We start from the raw sequence: 20,523 nt of genomic DNA, 5'->3' as shown, positions 1-20,523 counted from the left end.
TAATCTTTTTCTCCACATAGTCATATATAGAGGCAGGCTGTGTGTGTGTGTGTGTGTATAGTGTTTTAGAGGTCTAGAAAGATTTAGCTAATAGCTTTTTATCTGATGTGATTGATAAGATTAAATGGAGTTCCAAGGAAAAGGTGAGCCATGTTCTAGTTAGTTAGCCCGTGTTCGCTGGTGGACTCTGGGTCAGTTAGCAAGTCTTCTGAGTGAGAAATAATGCAGAGATAGATGTTGGTATGAGGCCTCAGAATCCGTTCACCTGGTCGCTTCAACTATAATTAGATAAAAAGAGCAAGTCTGTAGTTATGCTTTGAGAACTTCACCCCCTTCCGTTTTTAGCCACTTGTATTGATTCTGGACTGATGACAGAACTTCGAGTTTTGAGAATTTTTTAGCACTTAAAGTAGTCTTAACTACTTTAAAATTACTCCTCACTTCCAAGGGCTAATAGCTATTCTTTTTATTGAATAGATGTGGAAAGTAAAGGTAAAGACAGTATACTTAATGTAAGTTAAACTTGATTTCAGTTCCATATAGTACAGGCCATCTATATCAGAAAGAGGTGAACTTTTAAAGAAAGCCCATGTGTTATAGTTATCTCTGGGATAGTCACAGTTATATGATTTGAAATTTCTTGAATTAGTTTTATTCAAAATGAAATATAAAAATGCAATGTCATGTTCTAATTTTGGTTTGTTTGATTTACAGTAAATGAACTGGAACTTATCTCTTTTACTTTAGGCTTTCAGATAAACTTCTGTGAAAAGGCACAAAGTAAGCTACAAATTTTATGATATTATGCTCCTTATTTTTTTTCATATCCGTCTTGGTATTGGGAATGTGTCCACTATTGTTTCAACTAACCAACCATGGCAATTTTACATTAAAAGAGCTTCCATTTTTCATTCTTTTCCCAAATAGAAAAAATTGTGTTATAGTTTCACTTGAAATTGAAATAGGAGAAAGATATATATAAGTATTCAAAGGTATGTAGGTATAGAAAGATGTATATGGATATTAGATGTACATAGATATTCAGATGTATATACGTATAGAAAGACATGCTAGATTTAGATGCATACAGGTATAGAAAGCTACATATAGGTGTTCATGTATATACAGTTATAGAAAGATGTATGTAGGTCTTTGGATTTAACCATGATTTAAATTACAAATTGAGGAAAGTTCACTTTTCAGATTGTGGTGCAAAAAGTATATAACGGTACTCAGAGATCGCATGCTTTACAACTGATTTATTTTAAACCATGCATTTAATGCATCTGAACTTTTTTTCTTTAAAACAAAGCTTGTTTCTTCCTCCTGCCTCCTCCCAACCCCCCAATATAGACTAGTGTTCTATATTAGGACACTAGTCTTCATAGAATACAGAATAGGTTTCTATACAGTAAAATTTATAAAGTTAAATGCATTTTGAACTTAGATATCATTTGTGTAAAATGCACTTTAAAAAATCCTAAGTCAAGGAGGATACTCTCCAGTTAACGTAAAAATATCCCCAAATATAACGTAACTAGTTTGTTGTTCTGCTTATTTGTTTATACAGTGGGAAAGAATGGTGGCCGCTTTTTGATAGATAGCATTCTCCACCCCCCAGCTTTATTGAGATGATTGATGTGTACCATTGTGTAAGTTTAAGGTGAACAAGTGAACAGTGTAGTGATTTGGTACACGTATGTATAGGGAAATGATTACCACAGTGGGATTAGTTAACACCTCCATCACCTCACATAATTATTTCTTTTTTGTGGTGAGAAGATTTAAGATTTAATCTCTTAGCAACTTTCAAGTATAATATAGTATTGTTAACTATAGTCGCCATGCTGTACATTTTAGATCCTCTGATATGCATTATTTTTAAGTAAGTAAGTTCAAAGGAAACAAAGTTTAACCTGGAGAAAACATTTTTGCTGTTTTTAAATTTTCTGACAGAATCAAAATACTTAATTTCCATTAGTTGAACATTGTGACTTCCTTTGAAATGTAGTTGGCAACAATTTATATCTTGAATGGTTCACTCATGATATAAATATGTAATGAGTGGTAGAGTAGGGCAGCTAAACCCTAGGATAAAAACTTTTTAATTGGTCCATTATTATCATCCTTTACTTACCTTAAACTAAAAATAGTATATGATTTTCTGCCCTTAATGAACCTCCATATATGATATGTGTCTATATGTAATGAAGTTGCAACTTCTATTTTATGCTGTATTTTAATTTCTCTTTTTTTGGTGAGGAAGATTGGCCCTGAGCTAACATTTGTGGCAGTCTTCATCTCTTTTGTGTATGGGATGCCACCACAGCATGGCTTGATGAGCAGTGCGTAGGTCTGTGGTGAGGATCCAAACCTGTGAACCCTGGGCTGCTGACACGGAGTGTGCGAACTTAACAACTATGCCTCTGGGCCGGCCCCTGTATTTTAATTTTAACACATCTACTATGGCAATTTTTAGCTTTCATTTACATTTTAACATAAAATATTTCTATTTAATATTTAATATAATTTTTAGTTTTTCATGTCTATATTGACAAAATCTGATGAAAGAAAACCGCTGACCATTTAAGAAATTTAAAACTGCATTCACGTTGTTGCTCTTTTCTCTAACTTAGTCCTGTTGGGGACACAAAACAAGAGAAATGTATTGATCTTATTAAGTTTACAGTTGTGACTACAGTGTCTATACATAGCTCTGTAGGTAGATTAAAAATGCCTTTAGACTGTCTACATGGTCCTTTCCCTGTCCTGTTGTTACAGAATGATGGGTTTGTGGTGTTGCCTACTTTCGTACATATGGAAGAATCTAACAAGGAAGCATATGTAATCCCACTGTGATGCTCGCTGTTGGTTGTCTTCACTTCGTCTTCCCACTGTGACTGCTTTCTCATGTCTCCCTTTTTATTTCTCCCTCTCTCTTTGGGAGGTCCTCCTCTTTATTTTCCAGCTTTTGGGATTCAACACAGTTTTATACATTCATTCATGAAGCACATATTGGATACCTAGATACTATATAGTGAGGCAGATTATTGGTCTGGAAATGAATCAAATAGGTCCCTGCCCTTAGAGGGCTCTTAGTATAGTGGACTGGAGTTGGTCCTGCGTTGATTCTAAGTGTTCAACTACTGACGCTACAGGTTGATGAGTAGCTGGACCCAGGGTGAAGTGGTGCAGGAGCTGATGTGTGCTGGACACCTCTGTTCTTCGTGTTCTGTCATGAGAGAGAACAAGCATGAGGGGTGCTGTGGTCTCAAGATGGATGCTTTCCTGACTGGGGACCGTGGCTCAGAGATCCAGCAATGGGTCTGCCCTACTTTGAAGTTAAGCAGAGCTGTCTGTGCTGGCTTGGACCTCAGTGGGTGACTCGAGGAAAGGGAGCACACGTATCAGGGAGAGTTGGAGCTGGGATGTGGGTAGGGATGGCCAGCTCTAAGTTGACAGCATTTATTTTTGTGCTTTTGGTACCTGTATTTTAGGCTAAGTTTTCAGTTGCTTACATATACTAACACTTTTTTCTAAGACTAGTCCTGTGATTTGCATGACTTAAAAATTAAAAGTGCAATTTTGGAATGTTTGCAGTCTGTCTTCTCTCTTCCAGTTTGCTCTGGAATATAGACATTGACTTTATGTTGAAAGTGGTCACTCATTTCTTTAAAAATAAAGGGCTTGAAATCACCAAAGGAGTGTTTTCTCACCTATCAGGGCATACTGTAGTACCAGAATCTCCAGTTTTATTCTAAGAGTGTTTCAAAATTATCAGAAAAACTTACGTTTAATTCATTAAAAATAATTATATATCATACAATTACTGGAGGAGGGGATGGGGTACTAAGAGAGCAAAATTGGATATTGTTAGAAGTCCAGTAGGTTTGAGGACTACTGCTTCAAATGCTCAATTCTCCGTCACAAATCAGCAAGACTTATTGTAAAAAGATTCTGATGACTAATGGAAGCTCTGAAGGATTAATTTTTTTCCATTGTTTGACTTTCACACAGTTTTTGTTTTTGATGCTGCTGTATCACTATTCCTATCAGTTTGTTACAACTGCCTGTTATAAGTTAGTGGAGTTTTATTGGAGATGTGTGTGTGGGTAGTCACACACACAAACAAATAGTGTGAGATTACACGTTTAATTTTGCAACTAGGTTTTTATAGAAATTCAATAAAAATCCACTTTGCACCTCATGATCCTCCGTTTTATCAGTTATAGTTTGTGCGTTTATTTGCTTTTTGGTTTTCTGAGTATATATGTTTAAGGTAATACATATTTAAGATAATAAGTAAATAAAGTTATAATTATTTAAGACAACAGTGTTATACTTCTTTTACCAGTGTTGGGCACTGAATTTTTCTGAAGTCTGAATCTAGGACTACTTTAGGGAAAAATACTCTTTTCATTGCAGAGCTCCTACATTAGAAGGTGGATTAATTCATCATTTATCATTTGGAGATAGTGATTTTGTACTCGTGAAGATGTTTATGTGATTTATGAACAAATTTGAATTATACATCAATGGCTTTAATGGGCTGGTGCGTAAACACGGTTCTTTAGAATATGATTTGCTTTGCTTTATAAAACCATTTTTTTTGGAGGGAGGGGTGAGATTTGCCTAGAAAGAAAGTTTTTGAGAAAAACTTTTATAAATGTCAAATTTACCTTAGTGTATCAACATTCTGGTTTTTTATGTGGATGAGAATTGTGACCCATTAAAGACCTTGGGGCATAGGGATTTTCCTCAGAAAATACCTAACAAAATCCTGTGCTAATCAAAGTGTTAGTAGTCAGAGGTTTGGCAAATACTCTGTTAATAAGTTAGTTTTCTCACAGGGGCACTTTTAGGTGCCCCCCCCCCGCCCGCCCCCTCAATGTATTTTCAGGCCATGGCTGTGTAGGGTTCTTGAGTGCTAAAAGTTCGGGTAGTGTTGAGTTTCTGTAGCTTTGCTTACACTTTTGATAACTTTAAAAACTTTTAGTGGCTTTTAAAAATTGTTTTACTTGGGAATGTTTGTATAGCAATGGGATCTTTATTTAGAAAATTAGATGCTCCAGAGCTGACTGTTACCCTTGAAGTCACTAATAGAAATTAGATCACAGGTAGTGATTGCTTTTGGTAACGCTGCACATCAGAATATTTGGAGAAAAAGTGGAGGTATCCTGATGACAGATTCTCATTGAGTTGTGAACCTATTCTTTTTGAATAAGTATCCCTAATTGTTTTTAAATTGGTAATAATGAAAAGGAAACAATAAAGAAAAGGAAGGATATTTTGTGAATCTTTCCAGAAATTTGAGGAAGTCATTAGTCAGTTTACTGACCTGATAAGAAGTGTCTGTAAAAGATGATGTTTTGCTCGGGAGAGCATTTGACTTTACTGGATGTGGGGTGTAGAAAACCAGGGGCAGTAAGGAGTAGAGGGAGGGTCAAGCTGTTCTGCATGGGGCAAAAATCTACACCCAATAACTACAATTTTATTGTTTGGAATTTATTAAACTCAGCTAAGTTTTTCAGCAACCCTAAGAAACAGAACGACTGCACTTGCTACTATTGGAGTTTAACAAGTTCTATTGAAATTTATATAGATACTGAAGTTAGTTGAAAAATGAGGCTTTTTAGGATTTGCCATAAACCCTACTTGCCTCCAGTATAGATATATATATATTTTTTTATGATTGGCATCTGAGCTAACAAGTGTTGCCAATCTTTTTTTTTTTTTTTTTTGATTTGTCTCCCCAAAGCCCCCCAGTACATAGTTGTGAGTGCCTCTTCTTGTGCTATGTGGGATGCTGCCTCAGCGTGGCCTCATGAGTGGTGCCAGGTCTGCGGCCAGGATCCAAACTGGTGAAACCCTGGGCCGCTGGAGCAGAGCGTGCGAACTTAACCGCTCGGCCATGGGGCCGGCCCCTCCTCCAGGATATTCATCACTATCTTTGTGGCCTGTGATAAACTGCCAGCAGAAAGTCCATCTGCTTGGAAATGGCTTTTATACCAAAGCCCCTGAACGGTAGCAGTGGTATAGGCAGAGTCAAGGTTCACGTATTCTTTATACCTTGTGCTATGTCAAGGGGAATGTTGCCTAATTATCTTGGATCTTGAAAGTGGTGGGAATGTTAATTCCTCCTGAAAAATGGTTTTTGTTGCTAGTAGTAGTAATATTTCCAACAGCTATTGCACCTTAAAAATCATTTAGGAAAGCTTAATGTGTGATATTTTTGAACAATGACAAAATTAGTGATTCTCCCACATTGCAGAAAGTTTCCCTTCATTTGCCAGTTGAACTTTACTACTAGCAATGAAGATATATATATGTTTTTTTTTTTTTGAGTAAGATTAGCCCTGAGCTAACTACTGCCAATCCTCCTCTTTTTGCTGAGGACGACTGGCCCTGAGCTAACATCCATGCCCATCTTCCTCCCCTTTATACATGGGACGCCCTGCCATAGCATGGCTTTTGCCAAGCCGTGCCATGTCCCCACCCGGGATCTGACCCGGCGAACCCCAAGCCGCCAAAGTGGAGTGTGCGCACTTAACTGCTGCGCCATCAGGCTGGCCCCTATTTTTTTTTTTAATTTTATTGAGATCATACTGGTTTATAACATTGTGTAATTTCAGGTGTATGTTATTATATCTGAGCTTTTGTATAGACTGAATCATGCTCACCGCCAATAGTCTAGCTTTTGTTTTTGTTTGTTTTAAGGATTAGCACCTGAGCTAACATTTGTTGCCAGTCTTCTTTTTTTAATTTTAATTTCTTCTTCTTCCCAAAGCCCCCCAGTACACAGTTGTATATTCTGGTTGTAGGTCCTTTTGGTTGTGCTATGTGGCACACCACCTCAGCATGGCCTGATGAGCGGTGCCATGTCTGTGCCCAGGATGTGAACCGGTGAAACCCTGGGCCGCTGAAGTGGAGCATGTGAACTTAACCACTTGGCCACGGGGCTGGCCCAGTGAAGGGATATTTGACACAACTTTTGTGCTTGAACAGATACAGGGCAGAAATGATGTGGAAAGTTTCCAGAGAGTGTTCCCAACTAAACCTCCAGTTAATCAAAGTGGTTTTCAATTTACTTATCAATTTAGGGTGCTGGTTTTTAAACAAGGTGTAGTAAATACTTGAATTCTCATTACATGATATTATAAGCACTTTCAAAATTCTGACACAAGTGTCTAGATGAAAAGATGTACTGGAAGAAATTTGCAACTCCCATGTTTGTTGTTCATCTTCTCATTATGTAGAATTAAGTGAACATTAATCAGAAATGAAGATCAAGTAGATACAAGCATATTCCCTCCCCTTTAGAGAACCTATTATAAGGTGATATAAACAGAGGCCCAAATCTAACATTTAACAGATGTGTGTATACCACTAATGGTAAGAGACACTGAGGTCTATAAAGATGAATTAAATCTGGAACCTAGTACTCTGACGAAGCTTGTGTTCTTTGAGAGACTGAACATGTAGAAACAGACTCTGCGGTACAAACAATAATAGATGACTCTTATTTACTGTGTGCTCAACCTTGTTCTAAGCACTTTATATATATCTAAGTACTTTACTCCTTTAATTTATTTTTAAGATTTTATTTTTCCTTTTTCTCCTCAAAGCCCCCCGGTACATAGTTGTATATTTTTAGTTGTGGGTCCTTTCAGTTGTGGCATGTGGCATGCTGCTTCAGCGTGGCCTGACGAGCTGTGCCATGTCTGCACCCAGGATCTGAACTGGCGAAACCCTGGGCTGCCGAAGTGGAGCGTGTGAACCTAACCACTTGGCCACAGGGCTGGCCCACTCCTTTAATTCTTACAGCAATGCTTTGAAGTAGGTTTGATAATTATTATAGATGAGGAAACAGAAGCACAGAAAGGTTAAGTAAATTTTCCAAAGTAAGACAGCTGATGAGTGGCAGACTGTGCGACCTTGGTCTGGTCATAGGTGAGGACATATTTGTATACAGGCTCTCTTAACAATGAGTCGATTCTTTTAGCAAAAGATTTATGTCCCTCTCACTTTCCTTTAGTTAGAGGTGGAAGGAAGAACATTATGTAATTTTTAAAAACTTTTAATGCAGGCCGGTCCTGTGGACGAGTGGTTAAGTTCACGTGCTCTGCTTCAGAGGCCTGGGGTTTCGCCAGTTCGGATCCTGGGTGCAGACATGTCACCGCTCGTCAGGCCATGCTGAAGCAGTGTCCCACATAGCACAGCCAGAGGCACTCACAACCAGAATATACAACTATGTACTGGGGGGCTTTGGGGAGAAGACGAAGAAGAAGATTGGCAACAGATGTTAGCTCAGGTGCCAATCTTAAAAAAACACAACTTTTAATGATAGAAGTTTTCATACACAAAAACAGAAGAGTATGTAATGAACCCCTGTGTACCCATTACATAGCATCAAAAATTATCAACATGTGGCCAATCTTATGTCATTTGTTCCTCCTCCCTCCACCTGTCTCTACTGAAGTATCTTAAAGCTAATTCTGATTATCATTATTTCATCCACATATATCTCAGTCACATGTCTTCTAAGTGATAAGGACTCTTAAATACATAACCTCAGGATCATCATGTACAGTAATATTATCGTTTTGTTAAATAAACAAAATGATATTATCAGCCACTCAGTTCAGATTTCCTCATGCCTTACAGATGCCTCATTTACCGTTAATTTAAATTGAGATTTCGACAAGGTCCACATACCTATTGCATTTGGCTGATATGTCTCATAAGTTTCTTTAAATCTGTGGTAGTTCCCTCTTCTCTCCTTTTTTTCTTGCCCTTTTATTCATTGAAAAATTGGGTCGTGTATTTTGTAGCATTTGCACATTTGGATTTGGCTGATTACATCCTTTTAGTAGTGTTTCACATGTTCCCCTTTGCCTTATATTTCCTCGTAATTGGTGGTTAGATATAGAGGCTTGATCACATAGAGATTCAAATTTTTGGCGCGAACACTTCATAGGTGGTGCTGTGTGTTGTTGCATTGCATCAAGTGGCATGTGCTTTCTGGTTGTAGCTCTTAGTAAGATCCATCAGTGGGTTTAGGTGCTGTCAGTGTGATTCATGGAGGATAAAGTTCCCCTTCAGTCTTTCACATGGTGGTTTTGGCCACCATCAGTGATTTTTGTCTATTTTGTTGGGGACTGGTTAACTTGTGTTTCCAAATATTTTTGGGCTCTGCAAATAGTAGCTGTGGTCAGCCAAAAAACAAAGTTTGTGTTTGGGGCATACCATCGAATGCAAATTAGAGAGTTAAGCATTGATCATCTCTGACTTAACTGCACCAGTGTTGGTGGATATGACAGTATGTGCATATATGCACACACATATACACAAACATTTACTGTGCTTTTCTGTACTTTGGGAGAATTAAAAGTGGACATACATCTATCTGTGCTTCATACCCTGGAACATGAGTTGACCTATTCATTAATCAGCGTTCTTTTTAACTTCTCAAAACCTCCTAATCTGTGAAGATAATCAAAAACCATGTCTAATAATACTTCTTGACGTTTTTTGGTGAAGTTGAAGAACCAGTGGGTATGCGAGACCAGTTCTGCTTAAGATGAATCTCAAACCGGAGTGCAGCTTTTTTAATTAATTTATGTTCAGTGCTCAGGTCGTTTAGGGCATTGCCTTCTCTGTACTTAGGAACCAGAATTAGTCATCAAAAGGCAATTTGGTGAGAACAGAAGTAAACAAGAGTCCTCTTCCAGGTTATAGAAAAGCTTGGTGAACTTCTTGTATTGCAGTTAGCAGTTGCCTTCTCAGTGACCTGTTTATTCTTGTCCAACAGGTGTCATTATTCACCCTTCAGTAGTAATAATTTCTTAACCAACTTTCCTTTTTCACTATTCTTGTTCAGTCACCCATCTAGTAACTAAATTATTAAAGTCTTTCCATGATGTTCTAAAACTGATTTGATTTTACAGGAGTTGTAGATAACAAATTAGAGAAAATTCAATGAGGATACTGTCATGTCCTATGTATTCAGGAAGTAGATAGGATGCAACATATCCTCTCTGCGTGCTGTTTACTCTCTTGATTAATCTTACTTTAGTCTAACCTTTTGAAAACCTCAATTTATAGAATACATTTGCAGGCAACAAATAGTACTTAGTTGTGTTCAGTAAGAGATGAAGGTGTTATTCACATCGTGATTTTTTTTTTTAAAGATTTTATTGTTTTCCTTTTTCTCCCCAAAGCCCCCCAGTACATAGTTGTATATTCTTCGTTGTGGGTCCTTCTAGTTGTGGCATGTGGACGCTGCCTCAGCGTGGTTTGATGAGCAGTGCCATGTCTGTGCCCAGGATTCGAACCAACGAAACACTGGGCTGCCTGCAGCAGAGCGCGCGAACTTAACCACTCAGCCACGGAGCCAGCCCCTTGATGTTTTTTAAATTGAGAAGTATTCAGTGGGATCCAAGGCTATTCAGATGCTGGTGAGAGGTGTATAATAGTGCTGTAGTTATCGCTTGTACATAGAGGTACAGTATTAGCTTTGTATAGAAGATGTTTATTCATGTTCCACCTCTGTTATTTGCTTTGGTAGTAACACAGTTGGACTTGAATTTAAATTTGGATCAAATTATTACATAAAATTTCTTTAAAAAAATTCATAGTGTAATGCATCACTGAAATGGAAAAAGTCAGTTGAGTATACAAAAGTTGTCACATGTCATGCAATTCAAGGCAGTTAAAAATGTCAGATATCTTTTTTAAAGCCAAAAGATGGCTAATTCATGTGTCAGGAAGTTCTGTCAGTTAGGAGCATTTCTCTAGTTAAAGCTTCTAGCTAACTTTTTCAGAGAACCTACTTGGACATATTTTGATTAATGGAAAAAAAGCAACAAATTAGATCTATCAGGAAATATGGGTAAAACCCTCAATTGAGATGTCTGAAACTATATGTTCTAAAGGTGTTAAATTAAAAACTTGAGCTTGAATAGCTTGAATTATTTGTTTATTCAACAAGTATTTGAGTTCCTGTGTTATGCCAGGTGCTGTTCTGAAAAGCACTGAGTTGCCCGCCTGCTCTCTCTACTTTCCAGCGGTCAGAAGTCATCCAGATGAGTGTTTAGGTTCTGACTGCGAAGAATGCTTATGTTCAAACGTTGACTGTGTTCCCAAAGAAAAAGGGGTTCTTAGATAGATAAACATAGTATGTTGTTGATGCTAGTTAAAAATTATATAGTGTGACTTTTTTCCCCCTCCTCTGCAGTTATTAATTATTGCTGATCTGTTGATGGTATTTTAGAAATGGGGAACTCATCTTACTGCAATACAGCTCTACTTCTGCTTCAGGTAGAGTAAGCTACTGGGAAAACGCTTGTGTTCCACTGCTTCACAGAAGTAAGTAGGTCACGTGTTTGAGTGCAGGTTGTCTCCAACCGTCAATGCAAATGGTCAGTAAAATTTAACCTTATTGTCCTTTAAAGGTGCCGTTTAGTGGTAAATGGTTACCTGAAGGCTGTCTAAAGGATCTTAATTGATTAAAATGTATGCAAAATTATGCATATAAACAAAATTGATTCCTTCTTTTGTCTTTCTGGATCGCTAAGGACATGGTGAAAAGCAGGGTTACTACAGGTAAAGTTTTATATGCTGGTGTGAATTTTTTGCTTTGGGGTTAGGCTATTTGGGCAATAGGCTCAAAAAGTCAAGTATTCCCTGGAGCTTGGACTAAAAAGTTACCTGGGATCCATTGTGGAGTCTAATAGAAAGGAAAAGAAGTAAATAAGACCCTCTATCTGATTTTCCTGAGCTAGTATAATGTGGTCATGTATTTTATTGTTCAGTCTTTGCTCTAAGAAGACCTACATGAAATCAAGAATCTGCCAAGGTGTTTGAAGGACTTTTGGCTTGATAATCCTTGATAAGATGTTTTATCATATCAGTTTATAAATCAACTATTGATATGTGATAGAGAAAAATACATTCATAAACCGTATCTTCCCACTTTATCTCTAATTGGACTGGAATATTTTTCACCTCTTCTTAGGCTTGCTTATAGATTTGGATAGCATAAAACATCAATTACAAGTATTAATGGAAATTAGAAAAGATTTATTTCTTGAAACTGACTTTTGTTGCCTTTAGGAAATCTTAATATTCCTCACTTTTCAATGTTTCAAATTTTGACACTCTGAGGTGTTTTCTGACACTAAGCAATTCTCCAGTTCTCTGACACAAACTGGGTGTCCAACAATTCAGTTCAATTCTGAGGTTATCTACCAGAGTTAGTGTCAGATCTCACAAGTTAAAAGGGTTCAGCCCACAAGAAACTGCCCCCACTTTAGATCCAGCTGCAAATGGGGTGCCCAGGCTACCCACACGTCTGCTTGACCCACTACAAATTAGAGGGTTCCCTTGAACCCGCCCCCCCCCCGCCCCCACCCAGTTTCACTTATTTTCTAGAGTGGCTCACAGAACTCAAGTAAACACTTTGCTTACAACTCGGGAGCAGCCAAATGGAAAAGATGTGTATGGCACAGTATGGAGAGCGAGGCTGTCCATGCCTTCTCTGGGTACATCATCCTCCTAGCAGTTTGATGGATGTGTTCACCAACCAGGAAGCTCCCCAAACTTGTTGTTAGGGCTGTTTATGAAGGCTTCATTACATAGGCGTGATTGATTACGTTGTTGGCCTTTGGTGATTGAACTCAATGTGCAGCCCCTCTCACTTCCGTTGGAGGTTAGGTGGGGCTGGAAGTTGTAACCCTCTAATCAGTTGATTGGTTTTTCTGGAGACCAGTTCCCATCCCGAAGTTATGTGGGTCATGACTCTGCCTCCTCCAATCTTGTTAGTATAAACTCAGTTATGGTTGAAAGGGGCTTGTTAGGAATAACAGAAGACGCTGCTCTCTATCACTTAGGAAATTCCAAGGGTTGTAGGAGCTCTGTGCTAGGAACCTGGGACAAATACCAAATATATTTTTATTATACCACAGATACTGTCTGTAGCAAAACTACCTTGCACACAGTAGGCCCATAGCTTTGAATCTGTAAGGTTTTAGAGCTATGGAGGGCTAATCTACAGTTGCCTGGAAAGACGAGTGGGTACCCGATATCATTTTGGCTGGTAGATAGTTGATATTTTTGTTGTGAGATGGATCAACATGCCCCATCTCCTCAGACCAAAGGGGTCCCTTCACTATGATGCTAAATTGCCTGAATCTGCTTGCTAATGAAGTTCATATAGGTTTGAGTCTAGAAGAGATTAGTAATATATAGTTACTTATATATTTATTTACATATTACATACATATAATTAAATATATAATTACTTATGACTGGTGGCAATCCTTATTGATATTTTGGGCAGATAAGGGAAGAAATTAACGTTTGACAAAAATCTGGCTTTGTTGTGTAGTTAGTAATATTATTCTAAGTAAACTCTTCAAGAAGTCAGATCTGGTTGTTTTGGTAGCTCCTCAGTTTGGATGCTGCTTTGAACACAGCTGAAATACAGCCCTCTTAGCTCTATGGCCTGAGGCAACTCGCTAGAGCTCTCAGTCGTTGGCCTTTAGCCAAGAACAGCCTTGCTTTTCCTTCATTGTGTGGTGCAGATATTCTTTTCTTTACATCATGGCACAGATAAAAAAGGTTTGAACACTGATTGAAAAAACACTGATGGTGTGGTTAGAAGATATGGTTAATGTGTTTCTTTCATTTTGGGTGCTTGAAAGTTAAAATGCAACTATAGGATGTTCTGGGGTTTACCAAGCAGGAAAAATAAATATGACCTAAGAACCAGTGGGCACTTTGGTTCCTTGCTAGAGTTCAGGGAAGCCATTCTGAGAATATCTGCTGTGTGTTGAGTGCCTCTGCCTTGACAGGGATGTCATCTGGAAGCCACTGCATGGGCTCTGGGATACTGATGAAAACCAGAAGAAGCCTTGTGACTTTTCTTGACACAGTTTTCATGAGTATGCGTATTACGTGCTTTGGCCCACTAGAAAGATGGCTATTAAGTAAGTCAGGGGGCTGGCCCCATGGCCGAGTGGTTAAGTTTGTGCGCTCTGCTTCGGCAGCCCAGTGTTTCGGTGGTTGGGATCCTGGGCGTGGACATGGTACCACCCATCAAGCCATGCTGAGGCAGCGTCCCAGATAGCAGAACTAGAAGAAGCTACAACTAGAATATATACAACTATGTACTGGGGGGCTTTGGGGAGAAGGAAGGGAAAAAAAAAAAGATTGGCAGTAGATGTTAGCTCAGGTGCCAATCTTTAAAAAAAAAAAAAAAAAAGTCAGTTATGTGGATAGTTTTCCAGAAATCCTAGTATCTTGTTATTGGTGCATGGTGAGACTTCAACTTGAAACTTTAGGGAGCTGATGAGGAGCTTAATTAGAATGTCGACGGGTCATGGTCTGACCTACACATCACAGAAGAAGGGGTCACTTTGACCATTCTGCATAGAAAGTTTTGTTGGAATTGGTTAACACCAGTTTTGTGTCTCACTTGTCTCCATGGGACCCCTCACAAATTTGAGGCTTAAGAACATCAGTGTCCTGTGGATTTGGCTCAGTTTTAGGCGTTATGTGGATTTAAAGTGTTCTGAGTGCCTGGACAAGGTGCTGATATCTTTACCAACTTGCTGTGCTGTAAACATTGCCGTTTCCTGGCCAGGACTCTCAGCACCGTGTATAGCAATAGTGCTTCTGTGTGAATGGAATTAGTGCGAGTGTGCAGCAGGTTAGGCCTTTCTTATTAAGGATTGTGAATGATGATGGTATAAACAGACTGGGGACACTTGAAGAACTCAGAGAATTATTAGCACATTCTTCCTCCTCTCCCCTAAAATGGGGGTGGAAGTGTGCTGACGGTAATGGCTGCCACCTTTTGGGTATCCATTTGGAACCTTCTCAAGGTGGGTGTGTAACTGGAAGTCCAGCTCTTTCAGGTTCCCCTGGAGGGTGGGCCTGCACAATCATTGGAGCATGGAGTTGGGGGGAGGTGCCGGGGGGTGGGATTGTGTTGGATAAGCTTTTCCTGTTTTGTTGGAGATTAAATTATTGTTAAATTTAGCTAATACATATACCTTGAAAAATCCCAAAAGATATCATTTGTGAAGTACTCCAAGATTATAGGGGTATGGGAATGTCCAGGTTGTATTAGCAGGCATATGAAAGTGCCTATAGATGTATTTTTTAAGGCCATTTTTTTACTTGTTCTCTAGGCCTCAGTACGATTGGGCTTAGAGAAGAGATTAATCCCTTTTAGAAAGCTCTGGTATGAGTAGTGAGGAGATTATATTTAAAACAGATATAATAAATGCTTAGTGTAGAAAAACTGAAACACGGAAAAGTAGAAGGAGAAAACAATTACCTATAATTGTAGTACCTTGAATTAATCACCAGTTTTGGAGAATGGCCTGTGTATGTATTATAAATTATCATAAGCACATATGCTTTACTGAAATGATAATTTATTGGACACATTGCCTGATTAAAAAAGGCCCTTACTGTTACTGACGTTTTCTAATGTCAGTAGTCTTTTGTGGTGGTTTTCTTTGGTGGTAATGTAGTATTCCAGTTAGGGATGTCCCATAATTTTTGCAACTAATGTAACATAAATATCACTGCTTTGAATAACTTTCTTTGTATAATCTTTAACTTCCTAAAGCATAAATTCTTAGGAATGGAGTTATTGGGTTAATTGTAAGGACATTTTGAGATGTTTGCTAAATATTACCCTCTAGAAAGTGGACCAATTTATATTCACGGCAGTAATCTGTTCATTTATTTGTTTGTCTGTGTTCATTTGTTTACTGAACAAATGTTAGGGATTTATGTGTCAGGTGTAAATCTAGGCATTGAGGCATGTGAAAAATAGAATTTCTGCCTTCCTGGAGCTTAGAGTGTGGTGGGGAAGGTAGACGTCAAATAAAAATAGGTGTAAAAGTACAGCTGTGATAAATTCTGAACAGACTTCTTCATACCCTTTTTAACATTGATATTGGGATTCTTTTTATTTGTGTGTGGTATTAAAGGCAAAAACTGAATTTTAATTTTTTAGATAATCAGAAGAATTTTATAATTTGATGATTTTTTCATGTTAATGGTTTATTTATATTCTATTTGTATCCTTTTGTTAATAAATGATTTGTGTGCTTTGTTGGTATTTTCTTATTTGGGATATTTGCTGTCATCTAGATTAGATGAGGCTCTTTTTTACCCCCCCAGTTTGTAGTTTCAGAAGGTAGTGACTTCAGCTGGGGCTACATCATTCAGACAAAAGTATTTTCTTTTTGCTCCTCAATGAACCTGGGGACCTTACAGAAGAACTTTGAACTACGGAGATCCAAAGCTAAGATCCTGCTCAACAGAATCTGTTTGATTCCATCTGCATGACTGTGTGGGAAGGCATCTCAGGTTCTGTGTATTTTGGTAAAGCCTTGACGTTTATGCTGTGTTGGTAATCCCAGGAGGGTCTTCCTGAATTAACTGGCTCCCTGGGTATCTTTTTTTTTTTTTTTTTTTTTAAAGATTTTATTTTTTCCTTTTTCTCCCCAAAGCCCCCCGGTACATAGTTGTATATTCTTTGTTGTGGGTCCTTCTAGTTGTGGCATGTGGGATGCTGCCTCAGCATGGCTTGATGAGCAGTGTCACGTCCGTGCCCAGGATTCGAACCAACGAAACACTGGGCCACCTGCAGCGGAGCGCGCAAACTTAACTGCTCGGCCACGGGGCCAGCCCCTCCCTGGGTATCTTTGAAGCGTTTAGACTAATCAGGACTTGGCCAGTGTAGCGTGAAGAATTATATTTGTTTGCTGGTAGTAGATATCTTGGCTTAGTCTGATCAAAAGTGACGCTCTTGGTGCCTTTAATTAACTGCTAGCTCAGAGATGTGGCTACCTATAGAAACCCATAATAATGACATTGTACGTAATTGAGGTAAAATTATTGCTGATCACAGAGGGGCTTGTGTAATCAATGTCACAGTTGATGGTTAGCTGAGTCAGAGACTGAGGAATCAATTATAAGTTTCTACTATTAGGTTTGGAAGGATTTCAGGGCATATTGTGAGCTTCATTCCATGAAACTTAATAAACTCTCCATTTTACTATGATAGAAAACTAGTTTAAAGGTTTTTTTTTCCTAGTTGGATGATCAACTTGGGAGCGTGTTTGGGGCTTTTAAGCCTTGAAACTCTCCCTGAAGGCTTTCGTCAACCCATCAAGGGCCTTGTAGTTTAATGTAGTCTACAGCAAGCGAAATGCTTCTTTTGCCCTTGTGTGGAGTCTGTAAGAATCTGCTAGAAGCTGATGTGCCTTTGTGTCAAAGCAGTACCCCTTCAGGAACTGATAGAGGAATAACAGAGTCGTTGATATTTCAGGTTAAAAAAAGTTTTCTACCCAAGGAGAGGACTGTGAATCATCTGCCAGAGGTCAGGAAAGGTGAGAGTAAATTAATTTGGTTCTTTCTTTGGCACTGGAGCCTCTGAGGCCCAAGCTTGTCAGATGAGGAAAATGTTTAATATTTAGGAGGCAGTGGTGTTGGTGATCTACCATCCTAGTTCAGGACCTTGCCATCATATACCTAGACGTACCAGGTCATAAAGGCTGAGAAAAAATAAGTGATGATGTGGCTGACACTGTTACATATAGTAACATCTTTACTCTTCCCAACGCCCCTGTGAGCAAGGTAATATTAATCCCGTTTGGCAGGAGTGGGACTGAGGCAGAGAGACGAAGTCACTCGCCCAAGAGTAGCTAGTACGTGGCAGAGCTGAGTTTCAAAACTGGGTAGACTGGCTCTACCACTGTGTATTGGTGTCTCTAGTTTCTAATTGAGCACCATTGGGATGCTGGATTTGGATAGGAATGGGATTTTTATGAGAGAGTAGGTTATTTTATTTATGGTACATAGTTGTGTATTTTTAGTTGTGGATCCTTTCCAGTTGTGGCACGTGGGACGCCGCCTCACCATGGCTTGATGAATGGTGCCATGTCCGCGCCCAGGATTTGAACTGGTGAAACCCCGGCCACTGAAGCAGAGTGCGTGAACTTAACCACTCAACCATGGGGCTGGCCCCGAGATACTAGCTTAAATGAAGCTACAGAGCAAGCTGAATTTTTTTTTCTTGTTGCTCATGTATTTTGTTGGTTTAAAACGTATCAAACTTTTTCCAGTCTTTTTCTTTTTTAGAGAATTTAATAATTAATTAACTTTTCAGTTAGGTTTTAATACTTATAACTAACATAGTAGTTACCGTTTTTTATAGCTATTTACCAGCCATTGCATTTTTAAGTTATATTAATCCTCACCACAGCAGTGCTTGCCAAGTAAGGGACTGTTTTTATCTTGGTTTTATATATGTGCAAATTACTAGACCACAGAAATATCTCTGTTTTTATCTTCACCCGTATTTCAGTGGTGATGACTTAGCATCTTCAAAAGTAACTTTTTCCTCTACTTCTACCTTTTAGCTTCCTCCTACCACATTCCTTTTTAATTTTGGCAGGATGCCAAACAAAGCAGTCTTTGTGGACAGGTCAGCTGCCTTATCTATCTTTTTGTCTCCATTGCCTGGTACAATAGCTTGTGTAAAATTGTGATATTTCTGCACCTACCTGTGGCTGTATAAATTATCACATTGGACTTCCCAGAAATCCATCTTATGCACAAAAGTGTTAAAATGTGCTAAAAGGGACTGTTGGCATAAACGTTTACTTGGTTTCCTAAACAAACTCAGAATAATCCAGCTTCCAAAGTGCTTAGCTGCATGGATGAATAACAGTTTTTATTTTATTGGTGGGAGTTCAAAGTTCGAAGTGAGATTTTATGAATTTTTGGAAATTTCTCTTATGTATCAAAGGCTGGAGGAGAGGGGCAATATAATATTAGCCAATAGTAGCTCAGTCAATACTTGGAATGCCTGAGATTGCAAGTCTAGGATAGAACTGACAAAGTTGCCTGTTTCTTCTAATTCCAAGTCTAACATCCTTCCTCTCTTATTCTCTTGAGCTTATGAAATGAGTTAGGGCACTGGTCACTGTAGTCATTTAGGCAGAAAAGGAATGAAAGTAAGTTCTTGTCTGCCACTTTACTTCCTCATTTCTGAAATTGTTTAAATGTAAAATTGCATAATTGGAATTGTGTGTTCCTCATTTTATAACCGGTGATTACAGATAATTAAAAAAGTTGTTCTGGATACTCTTTCTGTTTTGAAAATGAGATACTAAGAATTAGAGCTAAGGGAGAAGTGAGAATTTGAGGCAGTCCTTTTTCTCCTACCTCTGGTGGGACGCTCCGAACACTTGTAGGTCAATCACCAGTATTTTTTTTTTTTTAAAGATTTTATTTTTTTCCTTTTTCTCCCCAAAGCCCCCTGGTACATAGTTGTGCATTTTTAGCTGTGGATCCTTTCTAGTTGTGGCATGTGGGACGCCGCCTCAGCATGGCCTGATGAGTGGTGCCATGTCCACGCCCAGAATTTGAACCTGTGAAACTCTGGGCTGCTGAAGCAAAGTGCGAACTTAACCACTCACCCGTGGGGCTGGCCCCCGCCAGTATTCCTGAAGGTACTATATGAGTGACTTGTACATTGTAGTTTTAAATTCTCACTTTTTCCTATGCTTGGTTCTAGGGACCCCCCCTGTGGTAGCGGTGGGGGGTTCCTTAAGGAGGACTGATTCTGATTGGTTTTTGATTATTCCTACCTAGCTTCTTTGGCCTGTGAGTAGTGGCTTAAAAGAGCAACTGTTTAATTTTCATGATTCTATTTGTTAGATGGGTGGTAGTTCTCTGGTCTCACCTGAGCTCACTAGTGGGTGTTTGCATTCAGCTAGTAGGTCTCTTGCGGCAGACTCAGCTCAGCTGGGAAGGCTGGGACTTCTGGACCTCTGCTCCACATGGCCTTCGTCATCTGGGAAGCTGGCCTGAACTGCCTTACATTTAGACTCGGTAGCTTCCCAAGAGGATGAAAGTGGAAGCTGCAAGGCCTCATGAAGCTTAGCTTTGCTCATACAACATCCCTTTGGCAATATTCTTCTGGTCAAGGCAAGTCCCAAAGCCAGTCCAGATTCAAGAGGTAGGGAAATAGACCCCGCTTGTCCATGGCAGGAGCAGCAAAGTCACATGGCAGAGAGTTATGGAAATGGGGAGCTGTAATTCATTGGTAGCTATTTTTGTAACCATCTACCAGATATCCCACAGTGATCCATTAGTGTTATATCAGAAAAGCTGTCCTCTAGAGCCAGCTATTACAGGTCCTTCAGTGATTTTTATTGCCATCAACAATAAGAACTTTGCTATTACTATTTCAAATTAGGTGAAATTACTGCTGTTGAAGATAGGTAGATTGAAGAAATATTTTAGAGATGGTCTCCAATCTTACAGAGTGGGTGGGAAGATTCTGGTTCTCTGATTCTGACCGTGAGGGTAACAGAATCCTTCTTTCCTATGATATAATAAAAGAAAATAAGCCCACTAGGTTGTATGAGAGGATAGTGCAATGTTGATTAAAAAAAAATCTAATAATTCTAAGTCAATAAATATTTGTTG

The 20,523-nt window shown here is 38.8% G+C and overlaps 1 protein-coding gene across 5 annotated transcripts in view; it reads left to right on the top strand.

Moving 5' to 3' along the window:
* Nucleotides 1-20,523, top strand: part of MAP2K4 (mitogen-activated protein kinase kinase 4) — a 139,887-nt gene that overhangs the window by 9,475 nt on the left and 109,889 nt on the right. For 3 of the 5 annotated variants that reach the window (XM_046676121.1, XM_046676124.1, XM_046676123.1), the window contains exon 2: nucleotides 748-780. The exons of the other annotated variants lie outside the window; for them this stretch is intronic. In XM_046676121.1, the coding sequence (XP_046532077.1) occupies nucleotides 748-780 (33 nt within the window). The remainder of the gene's footprint in view (nucleotides 1-747; nucleotides 781-20,523) is intronic. 5 annotated transcript variants of the gene reach the window in all.

The sequence above is a fragment of the Equus quagga genome, chromosome 11 (assembly GCF_021613505.1).
Source record: "Equus quagga isolate Etosha38 chromosome 11, UCLA_HA_Equagga_1.0, whole genome shotgun sequence".
Lineage (NCBI taxonomy): Eukaryota > Metazoa > Chordata > Mammalia > Perissodactyla > Equidae > Equus > Equus quagga.
Note: the sequence above shows the minus strand (reverse complement) of the source record. Positions and strands in the feature narration are given on the sequence as shown.